General features: G+C 30.6%; 2 protein-coding genes across 9 annotated transcripts in view; both read right to left on the bottom strand.

Moving 5' to 3' along the window:
• LOC124354363 (epsin-2) overlaps window positions 1–16232 on the bottom strand; it is a 113263-nt gene extending 97031 nt beyond the window's left edge. For 5 of the 8 annotated variants that reach the window (XM_046804760.1, XM_046804756.1, XM_046804758.1 and 2 more), the window contains exon 1: window positions 16076–16232. The gene's annotated coding sequence lies outside the window, so the exon portion shown is untranslated. Of the gene's footprint in view, window positions 1–7367; window positions 7632–7685; window positions 7739–16075 lie in introns of those variants that run through there. The other 3 variants (XM_046804762.1, XM_046804763.1, XM_046804755.1) reach the window with 3 other exon arrangements.
• Window positions 14565–16027, bottom strand: LOC124354364 (GPN-loop GTPase 3-like). Its single transcript, XM_046804764.1, is given in 2 exon segments — window positions 14565–14887; window positions 14889–16027. Coding segments are annotated over 2 exon segments (828 nt in total). The 5' UTR covers window positions 15522–16027; the 3' UTR covers window positions 14565–14692.
• Window positions 16233–20145: the final 3913 nt, after the last annotated feature.

Genomic DNA, 20145 nt, shown 5'->3' on the forward strand with positions numbered 1-20145 from the left:
TAATGACATATTTATTCTTTTGTATAATATTGTTTGAGCGGTATAACTTATTGTTTCCTCTATAAAAATGTATTGTCAAATAACCAAACATACAAACTGTATCCTCAACAAAACATTGTGGAGTGGTTATTGATGATCGACTCATGGCATGACCATACTGACTTCCTATCCCTTAAGATGAGCTCTGTAATATTAGCAATAAAGTGGATCCAGACCATCAGTACACCAGAAGCCGTAATGCTGTTATTATCTTATTTGAGACGCATATCAGTTACGGAATTATATTTTGGTAAGGATCTTCTCAGGAAAACCTTCAGAGAGTGGTGATCTTGCAGAGAATCTTAGCCAACCTCCAACCAAGGCAAAGCTGCAGGAATGCTTTCAGAGCTCTTGGATATTTAACAGCTATATCAAAATTTATATCTCTGAAGCTATCTTACAAATCTGCAAGCTTCGTCCTTGGGCCTATAATGGTGAAACCCACAAGTATAATACAGGTCTGCAAACTACTTTAATTGCCTCTTCACTGAACCAAACTATACTCAAGGAAGCCATCTAACGCAGGAGCTAAATTTTTAACCTCCTTCCTACAAAGTAAAGAATAGTTCTGCAGATGGACTTCTGATAAGACTTATGTAGTGGCTAGTTGATGATGCAAACTATAGTTTGGAAGAATTTAAAGCGAGGGACTCTAGTTATCTCAACTTGATGTTGATGAATAAAGATTTCTGTATTTAGTATTCAAATACCACATAACATTTTTTCTATAAGTCTATTTAAAACTATTCCAAAGTAAATAATATAGAAATAAAATTTTACATTTACCAATCCTAATACAAGGACAAAACTCCAATCAGGGCTCACATATTGAATTGTGATTCATGTTAGCCATAATTTAGACATAAACATTCTATTCTATGGTTAGAACTCCCTTTCATTGTATTATGAACATGTTTATGGTATTCTCATAGAAATCAGCAGAGATAAAATTATACATCAATTAAATTCTGACACTAACCATTGCCTGCTTGATTGATTATTATACCCTGCCTGCATGCATAATTTTAGGAATTTTTATTGCAGCTGGTAATGTGTGTTACAGCTTCATGTATAAAGGTTGGTGAGGGTGTAGAAAATGACATTATTATGGCAGGATTGTGAAGCAACCGGGATTTTTCCAGACATTTGCCATTGTTCAGTAATAAGAAAAAAAGTACTGTTAGTGAGTCACAAAATAAATTAGAGTTTGAGTTTTAAAAAGAAACAAGGACTGAACAGACAAATGCTGTAAATAATCAAGGAGGTCAACATTTTTGAATCTTTAAGGTCAAACTACATCAACAACGGAAACCTGTTTAGTAGCCTCCTGTAGGGGAAACCATTTACTTCCTTACAAATTCCGCATTTTGATTGGACTTCCTCAGAACCTAATGAAATTGCTTTAACTACATTTTGTATAGTTCGTGGTCATATTCAATATTATTCTAATTTTCAAACAAAACCCTAAAACTTAAGAAATTAGATAAAAATATGTTATTATGAAAAAAAGTTAAATTAAATAATGGTGTGAATAATTTAAATATCTACAGTGATTTTCATTTGAATGAAAATGGTACTAAAACTGAATGAATGTATCAACTTCCTTAAATTGTTTTTATCTAAAGTAAAATACGTACAAAAAACTATTTTTAAATTGAATCTATATTATTATATGAGTTTTAGAACAAGCGTACACAAGAACATGATCTAGACCCTATTGTTGTATTCCAAACACTCCAATTTAGATTTATTAGTTTTCAGATTTTAGTAAAAGTTAAAAAATATGTCACAGAAAATTGTTGTTACACACTATTTGTAAAAGATTACTAAGAAAAGTATAAACTTATTTCAAATGGGTATGTGTAAACAAATTTAGTATAACATATTATCAGTGATCTCATGAGGATTTGCAAGCACTTATTTGTCTTGGGATCTAACCAGGCATTGAGCCACATACAACACTGTTCTTATATGGGGTAGGGTTTCCCCTAAATTTTTGGAATACAAAAGAAAAATATGGTGTGGCTGTAAGAGTCCATCGTCCTTTTATTATAGATTCTCCCTCTTATTTTGTTTGATAAGAACCTTGCACATGTCCCAAGATAACAGAATAGAGCTAAATATGAGGGCCGTTTTTTTCAACTTTCGATAATCTCACACCATGACGGCCAGACACGTTGAAGGTCCTCAGATCGGGCATATATCCCGCAGCAACAGTTGTCAATGCCGAGTTCAAATAGCTAGTATGCGCAGAGCTACAATCACATAAACATGGTCGCCGATACTGATTCTCCTGCCAAATTTGAATTTAGAAGTGTTAATAGCACTTTTCTACAAGTAAAAGCCAACAAAAAATATTTTTAGCCTAAATGTTTTGTAACAATAAAGAGAAGATTTTTATACTTCTGGAAATTTGAAAGACAAAGCACTTATTGTGAATCTACGGTTTTTTCTAAGCGCTTTGTAAATTTTTTCAACAAGGCAGTCTGTAGCGACAAACCTGTATCCTTGACTTCCTTTATCGAGAAAGTCAGTCCGGCCATCTTTAAACTTTCTATACCATCCACATATATCACTCATATGTTTTCTCTGTAAACACAGCACATTCTCCAATGGATTTCTACTGCACTATTCCATTCTGCTTGCAGGAAATGATTAAAACTCCTCAATTCACATTTGGTAGGAGAATCAATAGAGGCAGTTATGTTTCAGTGACTGCAGCTCAGTGCTTACCACATACCTGCAATGTGTGGCCATCATGGCGTGATATTGGAATTTAAAAAAAAGGTCCTAGTACATGTGCTTATGCTATTATCATAAAAAATCATCTCTCTGTCTGTACTTGAGAGTTTAGCCAAATGGCCTTGCTCACTGATAATTTTCAAAACTTTTACACTAAACTTTAGAATCTTTTGCTCTTAAAACTATGGAGTCAATAAACTATACTTTTGTCCCAAGATATTTTTTGGAATTGTTACTTGGATCCAAATAACGATAAATACTATATAAAATTATTGCTAAAATCTTTCATTTGCTTGTCCATGTGCTTTTTATATTAAAATCACAATTTATATATGGTTGAAATTAAAAAACTGAAATCTGTTATGAGATTTAGCAAAAAATTAACTTTTGGCTAACACTAAAAAATTCCCATAGTTTCAACATAGTCAAAGTCTTCCAATTAATGTAAATTTTCACAAAACCATATCAACATAATAAACATAATCTAATTAGTATAATTGTATTGGTTAATTTGTTTAAACAATTAAAATATGAAAAGTCCTGATATTTGGACATTAATATTTATAGGTATAACATTCGGGTTTTTAAAACTACCACTCTGAAATTGGTGGAAACTTTTAAATTTTGGCCATAGCTTAGATTTTTTTAAGGAGGAATAGAGAAACTAAATTTCAAAATTGTAACTTAACTATGTGTGAGTAAAGAGAATTAAACAAAAACACACAGACAGACATATGTTTAAAATAGTACGTCATTTTGTTTGGACCTCTGGAACAATTCCCTAAAAAGTATCCTATACGAATTATGAAAACACTATTTGATAGTCAATTTAGCAGTTGCAACAGTTAAAATCATTTTGGTATAATTTATTTTGTCCTTTAGCATATGCACAAAGAATATATTTTAACTCCAAGTTTAATGAGCTGCAAGTAGCATTTAAGATTTTTTTAGAAAAAACATGTATATTTATCATCATAAAACAACAATTTAATATCACAGAAATACTGAGTAACTTGAAGAGAGAAAGTCTCTATTCAAACAATCCTCAACACAACAGGAGGCCTACACAACCAAGGAAGTGAGGCAGGACACTGACAAGACAAGGCTGTGTCCAATGTCATAGTCACAAGCAACGCAACCTGCCAATCAATATAGGTAACCCATTGACTAAGTTTTAAAACAGGGCATTAATGTTTTTATCAAAATTTGGTGCTATATGAAAAAAATGAATAGGCCGACAAGCATCGAATAATATAAGGAACCTTCAATGAAACTCATTTTAAATAAAATTAACAACAAATATAACCTCACAATGTTGTAAAAACTTTTCCTTGTTTGAATAACAGATGAAATTAAAATAAAAGTAATTATTAATACATGTTTTTCACTTTATATTTTTTGTTGATGTATGTTTTGTATGTATATATAATTATATTTTCATGCATGGGCCAAATTATGTCATGCAAGTAAAATCATCAAAATAGAAATATAGAAGAAATAAGAATATAGAAACGAAATACCATGCAAAATTTATAGTTTACAGATGTAATCTTTCTCGTGAAATCTTGCCACATGACACATTCACATTTTTGGTCATTAAGTTAGGTTTCATAACAGTGGTCAAATTATAAAAGTTCCAGAGAGCTAGGACGGATACTACAACGCAAGCATATGTAACATTGAGACTTTACTTTCTTTTTTTTTTTTGTAAGTGAATACAATTTCACTTGCAAATACTTCGCAGTGACATGAACCATAATCAAACTCAGTGTTGCTCATATAATAAATGAAGCTTCATACAAACTCCCAAGTCCATAGCTCAGTTCGTTAGGGAGATATTGTGTAGACAGACAGACTAAAAATAAAATATTTCCAATGTCACAAGTGATAGGCTTTGCTAAAGCTCAGCCAAGAAAAATATACCTAAATTCTATTTTTTGGGCTTAGTAAAAATTCTCATCAGAGAGGAAGCAACGTTTTATGTAATTTGCAATTGGATACCAAATATCTGCAAACATTTTATAACAGCTATCAAAATAAAACTGTACTTGACATTGAAATGATATCTCCAAGTTTCTTTATTACTAAGTCAATAATATTGATAATTCTTCTTATATTGTTAGCCAAGATTATACTAAATTAATTATTTATAAATCTTACAAATGTATTATAATTAAATCATTTTATTGTTCGTGACCTGACTAATATCTCATAACCACGCTGACAATACTGTGAGATTACTGTTTTAAGTATTCAGCTTTTTATCACATAGATTAGTTACATTTGTCTATGACAGTATTATTTATCAAGCAATAAAAATATTGAGTGGTTATTTATTATCTTTATTGTATATTGCCATTATATTTTGTGTGTTACGTTGTACTGCACAGAAAATGACTACAATGAATTTAAAATATAAGACAGTCACTCTGACTATTCTGTTTTGTTTAAGCTATATAAGGTTTGTCTGTAAAATATCCCACCTTGAGTTGTAAACTGAACATGAGTTACACCACACTGTGGTATCCTCTCTCTCTCACTCCTCCATAAGCCACTGACTACCCTCACACTGCGGTAACCTCTCTCTCTCTTTCTCCATAAGCCACTGACTACCCTCACACTGCGGTAACCTCTCTCTCTCTCTTCTCCATAAGCCACTGACTACCCTCACACTGCGGTAATCTCTCTCTCTCTTCTCCATAAGCCACTGACTACCCTCACACTGCGGTAATCTCTCTCTCTCTTCTCCATAAGCCACTGACTACCCTCACACTGTGGTAACCTCTCTCTCTTCTCCATAAGCCACTGACTACCCTCACACTGCGGTAACCTCTCTCTCTCTTTCTCCATAAGCCACTGACTACCCTCACACTGCGGTAATCTCTCTCTCTCTTCTCCATAAGCCACTGACTACCCTCACACTGTGGTAACCTCTCTCTCTTCTCCATAAGCCACTGACTACCCTCACACTGCGGTAATCTCTCTCTCTCTTCTCCATAAGCCACTGACTACCCTCACACTGTGGTAACCTCTCTCTCTTCTCCATAAGCCACTACCTTCATTTATCACTCCTCCCACTTTTAGAAACATTCCATTAGTAGTGTCTTAGCAAAGTTAACATATCATCTATTACATTTTTGTTCAGTTCCTTGTGTCTTCAAATTCAGTTCCATTCAGAGGCTTTTTGATTGTATGAATAACCAAAAATCACAGTCAACTTTATCAAGCAGGAAGTGCAGTTGTTTTATCATGTGTCACAAAGAAATGTTGGTTAAGCTTGAACAAATTAATTGGTTCATTGTCGTGGGAAAAAATCTAGTAAAAAGGTTACCATAGATCAGGCTGTGTCTGTTGATTTAATTATCTTTGTGTAAAAATTTTTATGCGTGCTAATTGTATTGGGGTTTTGACACATTATTTTTTATATTTGTAAAAAGTATTATATCATATTTTGAAGGCAAAATGATGTTTTTCGTCCAGAATAAAATTAAGCCTTTTTATCTATTTATCATTCTTCAGAAAAAAATTACATAATTTGACTGATGTTACTTTCTCTTGAATACTTGTGAACAAAGATTTGCACAAAATACAATATTTAATTAGCGTAATTAAATATTGTGCTAATATTTAATTACGCAGAAATGTCACTAACTCTTTAAAGGGATCCAAGTTAGAATACTGAAAAAGACATTTTTACTTTAGTTCACTATTCACATTATTTAACAACAGAATAAAGAAATTGTGTCATGAAAATTTAAAACAATATATAATGCATTATAAATAAAGTAGTAATTTCTTGTCAAAAGCTCTTCAACACTATTATAATTATATTATACTTCGAATGAACACATATTATAAATTCTAGTTACTATTCTAGAAATTAGGTTAATCCTTTTTGGAAAATAGTACACAACTATACATACTTATATACATTATGAAAGTCTAGTACATTTTTAGAAATGATTTAAAAATTTGTTCTAGCATGTTTAAAATGGAACCAGCAGTTTTTTAAATACTACTCTTAATCTAGCATCTGTTGCTGTTAATGTGTTAAACTACTGTACAATAACTGTCTACTTATATAATACTTTTAGTTATCACCTTAATTGCTGGTGTATACTGAGTGAGATCAACTACTCTTAATCGTTGCGTCTACAACGGACTTAATGCATAAATCAATCAACACACAAATCTTTTTATAAATAGATAAAAATGTTTATTTGTGAAAAATTACATTTCAAACCGTTAAAACCGAATTGACTTTTCTAAAAGTCTTTAGCAACATGAAAATAGTGAAATGCACTTTTTCTTGTGTTAAGAGAGGAAGTTTGCACCAAATTTTATCTTTTCCACGGATCAAGTTTGAAATTAGAGAACAAGATTATACAGGGTATACTCATTTTAAATTATATTTAAGTGTTTTCTTCTTAATTTATTCAAAACAATACTCCTCCTGTTATTATAACATACAAAAAAGTTCTATTTATACTCCATACATAGCCCTATAAGGTATTACAACATAGCCTACTTGTGTGCCCCATGTAGGCTACATTCAGAATAATCCAACTCATCTTAGTGGTACTTACTATTCAGTAACAGCAAACAAGGGAACTAAGTTTAAAGTGGTATCCAAATGCATATATAGGCTGTATGATTTAAACAGTGTTTCTCCACAAGAAATCCAATAGTTAAAATATACAGAATAAACACAACTATTTAGTTGCAACTGGTTGCTATTCCACCTGGGTAGTGCAGTATCACACAAGAATATCACTAAGTTTAAACCTCATTTTAAATCTACAACGACCAACCAACCTATTCTAACTATTGTTTGTTTACACAGTTAATGCTAAACAACTTAAATGTACAAACAAAGTTGATAAAGAAGTGACAAACAAACATACCAACCGAAGAACTGCCTTTTAGTCAGCAACTGTTTAAAAGAACTCTCTCATAAACAGGTGGTGCTTTCTTATCTCTTATCAAACTGATAAACCTTGGATATCACAATCACTTGCAGACACACACCTCTGACAATATTCTGACTTGCACAATAATAATTATATATTTACATAGAGACAAATATCTTACTTTTCTCCAGTATGTTTGGTAATTAAATTTTAATACTTATTATTTGTATGTTGTAGGTGGTACCAAAAGCACTTTGTGCACATTTTATATGGATAGCTCAAAATTTTAATTAAAATATGAGATTTTTTCAATAAAGGAGAGGCCGATCCCCTTTTAAGCCTTATTCTGTCCGTCCTCATGGGCTACTGGCCTGTGCAAGGATCGTATCAAACAGAATAAGGGGGAGAGTCAATACAATACAAGATTGATGGTACTGATCAAGTGCTATCTATAACTCAGATCCAAAGTCCATCGACAGATCTCTCAGTCATCAGCACTCGCAATATTTAGAATATGTTTATTAAGCATATTTGTAGGATAAATTTTAAAGTTTGCAATTATGAATATTTTCCACTATATATGGTACTAAAAAATTTTAGTAGTAATACTTATCATCTTATTTAAAAATAAAATACCATGCAAACATAATAAGAGAGAAATGTTTGATTTTATATCTTATCTACAGTGATTGAGGATAGAAAATAAACCTTAATAGCTTAATAGTTAAGTGCTCTTTTGTCTTATTTCAAATGAAAACTTACAAATATAAATTGTTTTTAATGTCCAATATCATCTCCTATTTTAAAGGAAGATTTATACCTGCCAGTAGAATCTGTAACTTACTGGGTATAACAAAAACCGAAGTGTCATTTAAATCTGAGCAACGTAATAGAAACCAATGTAATAGGAAATATGTCATATGTAATGTGGCAGACATCCAACTTTTGAATTAAGTCTTCCTATGGGACATGCTCTTGCCAATCAATATAATAGGAAGTACTATTTTGGGACATGCTCTTGCTCATCAACGTAATAGGAAGTATGCCATACATAATGTAGCAGACATCCCATTTCGAATTATGTCCTGCTATGGGAAATGCTCTTACTCTTCAATATAATAGGAAGTACTGCTGTGGGACATGCTCTTGCTCCTCAATATAATAGGAAGTAATACCATACATAATGTGGCAGACATCCCACTTTCAAATTATGTCCTGTTGTGAGACATACTCGGGTTTAAAGTTTTCACTTTGAATGGTAAAAAATAAAAGGTAAATATATGGTAAAATTAAATGTTATATGTTGTAAGGTACTTTTACCATGAAGTACAATCAACAGAACAATCATCCTTGAGGTTACTTATGCAGTTAAGTTGGGGCACAGATAATGTGTAGAACAACAGTGCAATCTGGTAAATATAATATCCAAATGATTACCTAAAAAAATTTAAAATTAATTAAATTATATATAATACTGAAAAAAAAACAACACTGTAAAGTGCCAAACAACATGCGATTGTACTTATTTGTTTAATTTTAATAATTATTGTTTGTTTTCTAAACATTTCACACCATACAAAAAAACTAACATTACATTGGTCAAATTTGTAAACAATATTGTTTAAAAATAGTTTATTTTGAACTAACGTTCATTGTATTTAACTACTTCTTAAGATAGTAAGTTATTTGCTAATTTCACCGGCAAGATCTCATTCCGTAGTACAAAGAGATAAGTATTACAAAGTTCTGTTATTCAGTAGAACATGTTTCCATGAAACAATTGATGTAGACTATGTAATGTTTCAAAACATTTTTGTATTTAGAAAGTAACAATTAAGACAGACAATTATAATGTGTTTGAAAATCTCAAAGCACTTTAAATGTAATTATATTGTCAGAGTCTGCTCCAAGAAAAAACATTATAGATGAGAAAACACTATTTACCAGTAAAAATAAACATGAAACGTAAAAGTTTACTCAAGTTAAGACGCAAAATGAGCCTTGACAATCAATGTGTGGCAATTGACCTGTATCATGTCAATTAAACTGTTACAAGTTATGGAGCAAGCATCTTTAGTAACCATTACATTATGCTAAACCTAGGGTATTTACTAATAAGTCAATATGATTTTGCAAAATATCTTTCTTTACTCTATTAAAAAACAAAATTAACTCATTATACACAATCATTTAAGAGACTACAAATAGACAACTGCAAAATCTTTCAAAACTTTATAAAAACCTGAAGCATATATTAAGACTGCAGTATAGTAAGTAGCCAACACCACAAACATATCTGGGAACCAATTTATCGATTAGGAATACCAAAATCATTGAATACAAAAACAATTAATTATTATAGTTAATAATTAATAATTATTATAGTTATTTAAAATTGCTGGTTTTTAAAAATTTATTGAATAAAAATATTATCCAAAATTAATTCAAACAAAGCAAAATGTTCTTTATGGTATTTGAATAATGGCCTCAATTAAAATGGCAATAAACATCGTTATTTGTGTCACGAGCTGTCAGACACGTCTGTACTTCAAAATAAGTAAAAGTAACTAAATGTTACACTACTACATTTTTTACATTTAATATTACCCATAGCCTAAATAGTTTTTTTTATCATCATTAAATTTTTTACTTTTTCAGATATAGAAACAACTTAAATATAGCCTAGTGTAATTTGAAATGCCTATAACGTAATTCGGATCAACATTTTGGTTTCAGTAGTTCAGATAATCATAAATATCAATGATTCGATTGTGTTGATTGCCCCTTATTATACTGCAATCTAAATTGGAATTACTTTAGGACATTAAAAGGCATCGTACAAAGTTTAAAATAAAAAAATTATATTTTTATAAAACTACTAGCCTTTACCCTCAGCTGCAAACACAATTCTCAAAATCAAAAGTTGTAGCCTACTTAGTAAAAGCATTTATGATGTAGGCTAATATTCCACAGCCCTATATTTTTTGTAAAGAAGTAGACATTTATTTATCAGGTACATATTATTCCAATATCCAGGGTGAAGAGATTCAAATTTAAATAACATTTTAACTTGTACCATCTACGAAAATAAATACATATCTGGGTTTCGTAAACCAACTTAGATTAAAAAGAGTCAATTTCCGGTCTACAATACTTCAAGTCCTATTATTGGTTTTTATTTTTTTACCCAGATCAAGAAAATATACGCATACACAAACGTAAAAAGACTACTTTGGTAAAAAAATACCAAATTCCGTCGTTTGTGTTAAGGTAAAAGACGAAGAGTGTACCATACCTTTGTTATTTCTTAAAATACAGTTTTCAATATCATACTCAATGTCAAGGGAGTCAGTAGCGAGGACCCTAGGTGCAAACATTCACAGCTTTGTTCACTAAGGTGGCATTCACAACAGAGTTTAAATAGTATTTCTAATGCATTAGATGGTTAAAATTTGTCAGTGGTTCAGTATGTAGTAAAACTTAGATCCCAGCTTCGTCTTTGTAATCTTATTGCACTTCTGATCAAGCACTCTGCGTTAATATTAATATTTCCTAAAATTTTATTGTAAACACACATTGTATTCTGCCTCTTTGATGAACTTCAGCTCAATGTGTCTACTTTTCATACATATGATAATTATTCCCGAATTCCAAAATATTCTGGAGAACTTTTTCTATCTTTATCTTCATCAAAACCTGAGTCCTCGACCTCGAACCTCAATGATTATTTTTTAAAGAATTAAAAAAATTGGTCCAGCCATTCTCGAGATGAGCACTCGACAAAACATTTAGATTCAATTTTTTATAAAATCAATAATAAGTCTTCAATGAGAAAGAATTAAAAAATCATATATACATAACCCTACTATTATAAATAAATATTAAACAAAAAATGAAATTTAACTCAAATCATAGGTACTGCTAGCATTTGGCTCATTATTGTCAAAATATTGAGCAAATAAAAATTCATAATTTGTAGATTGGGTAGAATATGATAAACTATGAAACAATATTTAATAAATGTACCCATCAATATAATAAACCAATTGATCAAATCAAATCATATTAATTTGAACAATAACTAAACCATCTGCACCAACTATACACACATTTTCATATTCTAAGCACAATTTGTTCTAAACATAACTTCTTTTAAATAAATAAAAATATTTAACTTTAGAAAACTAAAGAAATAACACTAAAATAAAATTTAATATATGTCTTTCTCGGTTTCAAGATATTTGTTTTGTTTTTACACTTTCTTTATTTAAATATATTTTTCCAGTCGCCTGTCTTAATTTTATCGGTTATGGTTCCTTTATTATTTATGTTGATATCAATTGATAGTTATTCAATATATAAAGTATTAATTATTGTAATTAGCTCTATAAAAACCAGGTGCGCTTACTGTACACTGGCCTGTAGACATCTACACAAAACTTGGACTACTATTTCAATCTAATTTTATTTAAAAATAATAAATGTCAAATATACAACATTATACAAAAAATAAATTTACAGCACTTAAAGTATGTAAATTACAGTGTGGTAATTAACATAAATTGTATAAAAATAACAAAACTTGCACAATCACAAATAAATAGTACAAGTTCAAATTGTCAATATAAATATCGAAAAGTGCAAATACGATCGATTATTGGCGATCGTATTTGTGCTTATCAATTTACCTACAAATGCATTCTAGACCGATTTGTCAGTCCTTAGTGGTAAAAGGACCGAAAATGTAGTGAAAGTCTTATCGACTAATCCAACGAAGTAATTTCATGACATAGGTAGCTAATAAAATGTCATATGATTGCTCTCATTGTGGTGTTTATAAATTTTGTTATTCTGTAATTTTCTCAATCATACCTAACAAAACAATCTAAAATAGATAGAATTATATTTTTTTAATTTAGTTGACTTTTGACCCCAAAATTAACAGTTTTTCCTTGGACAAAGAAGAACTCACGTACATTATTAAATTAAAAAGGATCTAAGAAAATTCTATCAAGAGTTATTGCACGGACTGACATGGGCATTTGGTATATGGTGTTCATAATCATATGAACATTAATGTGAATAATGGCCTAATCATAAAAAGGAGAAGGAATCAAGCTTTTAAATAAAAAATAACAACTTGAAGAAAAAAGTTAAGAAAAGCGACAAATATGTTTGATGTTTACAAAGCTAAATAAATTTTGCATAAATTTGTAAAGTACTAAATATTTTTAAATACTTCAACCTCAATCAAGACAGATAGTTACATTGCGTAACCATTGAAATATATTAATACAAAATATATTTTAAATAGTTTTCAAACTTATAGCTAGATAACATATGGCAGTGAAATAGGCTACAGTTAGAAAAGTAGCTTGTTCAATATCTCCATTAAATTATAGTGGCTAATTCATAAATCAATCGTAAACCACAGATCCACTATCGTTAGTTGTGGATCTCCTTCTAACGTCGAGCTACAAGCTACAAGGAAATCATTAAAAACAGGACTCAAGAGTGATTTATCGACGATAAATAATGACTATTGGTGATGATCCATTTGAGCATTTCTATACTTTTGTTTATTATATAAATACAAATATAGATATAAAAATACACTATGGTACAATCTTAATAATTCGGTTCGACATTACTGTTCAAAATTAATTCAAACAAAGTAAAATCATGTACATAGTACTTGAGTAAGGGCCGCAAGTACAATGGCTATGTACGTGTATTATTTGTGTTACAAGGTGTCAGACAATTTATACTTCAAAATTGTAACAAGTAACTAAATGGTACTGTTTCTTTGTTACATTTATATTTATTACACACATATATATATATATATATATAGCCTTGATAGTTTTTTATTCATCATTACATTATTATTTTAGATATAATAACAGCTGAACTATACTGTACCTATAAGGTAATTTGGTTTTAGTAGATTTAGGTAATCATGAATACCGATGATTCAATTGTCGTGATGGCTGTTAATTAATCTGCAGACATCGTTACTACCTGTATTCCCACCCATAGGTCTATGTCGGGAAAATACTGATAAAAAATGCCTGGTGAAATAAAAAAACATCCCTCAAGAAAGTTTGAATTTCTATTAAAGCTCAGATCACGTGAACGCTTGAAAAGATTTTCTTTAACTTTGGTACTACTAGTAACATATTTATAATAATCTACTCTGAACCTACTTATATTGCAAAATAACATTGCATAGTTTATTATTTCCATTCCTAGCCTCTTGCTTGCACAAAATGGCAAAACCTCAGCTGTTACTGGTTACAGAGTAACCCAAACCAAACAACTTACCATATCATTCAGCCCCGCTGGTACTAAACAACAGTATCCCGATAATAGTTTACCAATGAATTACCTGTTACTTGACACTAATACTGTAGATCTGTTATGGTAGCATGTGCAGTGGTTATGCACATTTGATTTGTGTCAGACATGTTTATCATTCAAAAAAGTAATAAGTAAATGTTACACTGTTTGGTTCATTATATTTATAAATATACATATCCTATAGATTGTTTTTCATTCACCAAAACACTAATACTTTTTATACTGTAGTTTGAAATATCTATAACATAATTTGGTTTAGGTAGTTATAGCGAGGATTCTTTACTCATGAATATTGATGATTCGATATTATCAATCATTTGGGTGTTAGGCACTTATTATACTGCAGCTAAAAATGTTTCAAAAGTCCTGAGCTTAAAATTGACAACCGTACAAGCCATAAATAACATTTTAGCTATGTATCTTTTAAAATATAAAAGCAAAAATAAACCTGGAATATAACAAATTACAATTAGGCCTAAATTAAGGTAAATTGACAGAATACAGCAATCTAAATCAAGGTCTAAAACCATTTATTTTCCCAAATAGTAAAAGCATAATTTGTGACTTATGTAACAAAACTTATTGGCTTAGAATTGTATTTTTTGTTTGTTTTTACAATATAATGATCATATTTCGGTTCACTAATTGTCATTATCTTCTGGATCTGGGTATTCAAAATCCTTGGTTTTAACATCAGCATCCTCACCATATTGAATGACATTGTTGATTGTAAGAAGGAGATCAGCAAGATTCTCATTATCACGGATGTTCAAAGGATGAAAACGAACTAAACTAAAATCCTCAATTAGCTGTCCTAGAGCTTCTGTCAGTTTTCCGATATTTGGTATTCCAAGTTGATGTTGTCTCATTGTCTTGAAGTAAGGCATGAGGATCTGGGTCAAGATAACTATCTAGTCGATTGCGAGCAGATTTAGTAAGAAGGTCCATTTTACTCAAAATGTTTACATGAGGTAGTTCCAGATTCACCATTACTGACAGTGCTGCCATAGTTCCAGACAGAAATTTTGGACCATCAACCATGAATTGGGCGTCAACCAAAAATATACCACAAATATTAAAATTCCACTGTTGTAAAAGATCGACAAGGTGTTTGATGGTATTCATATGCGTATACAGCTCAATTTGACCTGGGCAGTCAAATATAATGTAATCGTCTTCAATATCTCCCAACTGATCTCTTAACCAGTCCGCATTCTCCAATAAATATTCCATACAAAACACCAATCCGCCATTAGGCCCAAATTTCATGTCTTCATCTTCCATTGCATCTTCCAAATGTATCAAGTCTCTTACATCTACAAAGGGTTCATAGTCAAAATACTCAGCTGCTGGGTCTAGATTTACAATTTGAATAACCTTATTTTCATCTTCAGCGTGTCTAACCATTGCAGAACAATAAGTTGATTTCCCACTTCCAGCAGGACCCATCACTAACTGTGCATACCTCATTTTTACAACTAATATGCTAGGTATTAACTGTTTATTTCCAATCAAATTAATCACTTCACAAAATAGGTTATGTTCAGTTAAAATGTTTGTTTAGTTTGGAAAAATTGAGGTTAAATCCAAATAAAATGATTCCAACTCAAAACTAAGGTATACGTTGTGGGCTTTATCATTCATACAGACATAGTAGAACAATATATAACTTAAAAAAAGTATAATTTTCAGATAAGGCTAGACATTAAAGAGTAAAATCAGTCAGTCACCGTTACAAATGAAACGTTATGCTCTCTAAGCATATCAGCTACTTCCGTTGTATCATATACTAAATATTCAGAGATTGAAATGATGTGACACTGAATGAAGAATTAGTACACAAATTGCAGTCAATTTCTAATCAATTTTCACGTAGAGTACGTTTACACAACACAAAAGATGACCGGAACATTTCAATTCAGTGAACTTCTACTTCCTGGGTCTATTTTATTGGGAAGTGACAAGGGCAACTGTTGAAAACATAAAACTAAATTAGTTATCATACAAAATTTGCTTTTACTTACCTTTCACTGTAGATGTTTTATTAGTTTAAACACTTGACACTAGATATCACAACACATTAAATTTGGCTTGATCAACAAACACAAGATTTCGACAAATCATCAAACGCCACTGTAATTTGACGGGAAATAATTCTTCTGCTAATGGCGTAGTAGTACCTTGATCTAACAGCCTGTTGTCATTAACTCCAAAGACGTTCAAACTGAAAAGTCAAGATCAAAGCTAGACTAAGAAGTATATACATGATCATGGGACTGGTGATTTGCAAGCAACCTCTTTTTATCACATAATTTGTTTAGACCATTTAATTTACATCTTTTTTTTATTTTGGAGAAGAAAACGTAATTATTTTAACCTGCTCTTGGATTTTACAGGTAAAATGTTTAGCATCAAAATTTGAATCACATATGTACAGATTGGTCTGAGAAGGGTTTTAATGAAAATATTAACGTATAACACATTCAATTTATGTTTTGAAGTCACTGGAGAGTTTGGAGACGATTAGATCATATGAATTGAGAGTTAAATTGAAGTCTTCTGTATGTTATACGATGAGGAACATAAAATGTCACAGCATCTATATAAATCTCCAGGTGAGTTTTAAGTATTGAACACTTTTTATAATTTCTGTTCTGTGTAATATAACTAAAAGACAAGTATCTCGTTGAAGAGTAAAGTTAATTTAAGAGATCCTAACCAAATTAACTTTAAGATTTGTAGCTAATTTTTTTGAAGTTCTTTAATTTTTAGTGAGAGTCTAATGGTGAAATGATGGTAAGATGGTAAAATTACAATCTCATTTGCTTAGATAATGGATACGATGGTCAAGTAATCAACAGCGTTTTCTACACCTAAAGAGGTATAACTTCAAGTTTATTATTATTGACGTTGCCCCTAAAAGATGCTGTTATTCAAATTGGTGGGGAGTGATTGTTTGTAATATGCTAAAAGTAATAGTTAGTTGATGATTGATCTGAACTATTAACAGAACAGAAGTGATCTAAAATAGTAACAATGAGTTTTGATCTTTTTAAACAAAAACAAGTGAGGCAATATACTGACTTAAATACATTGTTAATACCTTTTAACTATTAATAACACATATTAAAATATTTTTAAGAAATGGAAATCATGAAATAACAAAATAGAAATGAGATCCGTTGTGGTTATGTAGAATAACGTGGTTAAAATACTTGTAGTAACTTTAAAACTTACATATGTACCTAATATTATAAAGTACTCAATATAAAAGTAATTAATATAAAACAGTAAAGAGAGCAATATTAACGTCAGTATTTAACAATCAAATAAATTAAAACAACATATAAATACCAACAATAAAAATTAACGGATAAATTAAATTTAAAAAGGGCTTATGAATAAATATGCCTCATAGATAATAATGCATGCTGGCCTGGACCTAGCAAAGTAACAAGATATATTTTAATAAAATAACAAAACAATAAAAAATTATTAAATTTAAAGGATGTATCTTGACATGTCTAAAAGTTAGTCAAAGAATAAAATGGGTTCTTCAAGAGCTAGGCAATTAATTTCTTTTTAAATGTCTGGATGTTATACTTATTAATGAGGTTACTAAACTTATTGTAAACTCTCTTTGACATCACCGTATGACTCATCAAAGTTTTACTCAACCTACAATGACCAAAAGACAGATTATTTTTACCTCTTGTGTCCTAGCAAGGCATGCTCAAAGCACATTTTGAATCCTTTAGGTGCATTAGTAAATTTGTTATTTAATACAGAATTGTTTTGTCATTCTTTCTAATGATTCAAAAACTCAAGTTAAAAAAAGTCCACACACTCATAAATAACTACGGTATCTGTTTTTATTGACTAACCCTATCAAACCTATTAGCCAGTCACAATTTTACTGTTATCAGCAAATTATTTCAAATAAAAACACTTGCTCAATACAAATCATTCAGATTCTGAGCAAATTAAAAAAAAACAGCTCCAAAGAGACAAATCTTGGAGCAGAAAGAGCAAATTGACTATAGATGTGATTATGAGTCTTTTAAATATTTTTGTGAGGGAATTGAAGGGTCAAAATCTTACCTTTAAGCTAGTTTTTGGACTTATCTAAAACCTTTGATAATGCTGACCATCTTATGCAAATTGACAAGTTGCAGTTCCATGACATTATAGGAATCCTTTTCTTGTGGCTTACATATAAATTATATATCCCAAATTGTAAAGTGGTAATGAAAGTAGAGAGAAGGGAAGGAAATAACAAAGACGTGTTAGTTGAAGGATAAAGACTCGAAAAGGTGAAGAATTTCTGTTATTTAGGAAGTATCATAACAGATAGGAGCACAATAAGAGAAGAGGTAGGAAACAGAATATGGAAGAGTGGAAAGTTTTTCAATATGGTGAAGAAGATTGTGTGGAGTTGGAACATTGGGAAAGAATGAAAAGTATTGATGTATAAATCTTATTTCCAACCAATTTTATTATATGGAGCAGAGACGTGGATGTGGACTAAAAATGATTTAAGCAGATTGCAAGCTACAGAAATGAGATTTTTAAGAGGGATAGAGAAGACTACAAGAAGAGATAGAATAAGGAACGAAATAACCAGAGAAAGATTGAAGGTAGTTTCACTGCAAGAGACAATGGAAAGAAGAAGAATACAGTGGATGGGGCATGTGAAGAGGATGGGAGATGATAGAATGCCTAGAATAGCACTGGAGAAGGAGGAAAGAGGAAGAAGACCAAGAGGAAGACCGAGAGGAAGATGGGAGGACCAAGTGTGGAAAGACATAGAGAGAAGGAGACTACAGAAAATGCAGGTGGAGGAAGAGGAGACCTGGAATGACAGACAAAAGTGGAGGAGGCTGTGTACGACGACCCGTGATAACGGAAACGTCAGATGATGATGATGATGATGATGATCCCAAATTGTCAACATTTCAAGCCATGTTTGTTCTATTAAATGGCAACGTCTCATTAATATCTCATCATAATTTATTGTAGTAATTACCACCCCTTACCATTTATTATAAAGTTATTTTAATTTACTCACCTATCTCTGCCATTTTACAATTTTAATATATGCAGTTCTCATTCTATCAATAACTTAAGTTAAATAATGTATTTATTTAAATTATAGTATGTCTTTTAATATTTTATTACGTATAATCATTTCATTTCACATATTCTGGAAAATATTTATGCACAAATATTAAATCTTAATTTAATTCAAAACCTTTCCTTTCCTTGCCTACATCCAGTTACAGTGTGCTATACTTAGTGTCCAGACACAATTAGTGCCTACTTCTTGTAGCTATTTGGTATCATCATTCCCTTTCTGATTTTCAGCTCAGAAGTAAGTTAGTGTTAACTACTTTGTTACTATCCATTTAAATATCACATCTATATTTGAGCATCCATAACAGTATATTTGAGTTCTAATTATGTATCAGTCTATAAGAAGATACTGCATCTATTGCAATGTGTTCAACTTAAAATGTTGTGTGGTTATGAGCTATCTAGCAACAAACAAAGGAAACAGTGATTATTATTACAGAAAACTATTAAAGACATGTTACAATGAGTAAACTGTGACAATAACAAAAAGTACTCAACATTTTAAATTTAATTCATAAGAATGAGGAAATTACTGTAAGATTAAAGTGGGTACAAAATCTGAACAATAGATTTAATGTAGTAGTGCTATATATGTTTTAAAGAACAGAACTAGCTTTACTGAACAAAATTTCTGTCACACAATCCCAATATGGATGCAAGGTCTACTCTCTTAAAAGTCAATGATTTGAGCAAACAACCCCAATTTTTCTCCTTGAAGTCCCAAGACATTCTTCTGGAAGAAGACTTCATGTATGAGATAGACTTTCCAATAACTAATATTACCATTTTGTTAAAACATCTCAACTTTAAAACCAGTTTGAACTAAACTTTTTGTATAAACATTTAATTTTGAAAACTTTTCAAAATTCAAACATTTATTCATTAGTAAATAAAACTTGATTCAAATCATTTTATTAATTTTTAACTAAGAATTTCATTTAAGAACTAAAATTAAATTTAT

Source organism: Homalodisca vitripennis, chromosome 2, assembly GCF_021130785.1.
Source record: "Homalodisca vitripennis isolate AUS2020 chromosome 2, UT_GWSS_2.1, whole genome shotgun sequence".
NCBI lineage: Eukaryota > Metazoa > Arthropoda > Insecta > Hemiptera > Cicadellidae > Homalodisca > Homalodisca vitripennis.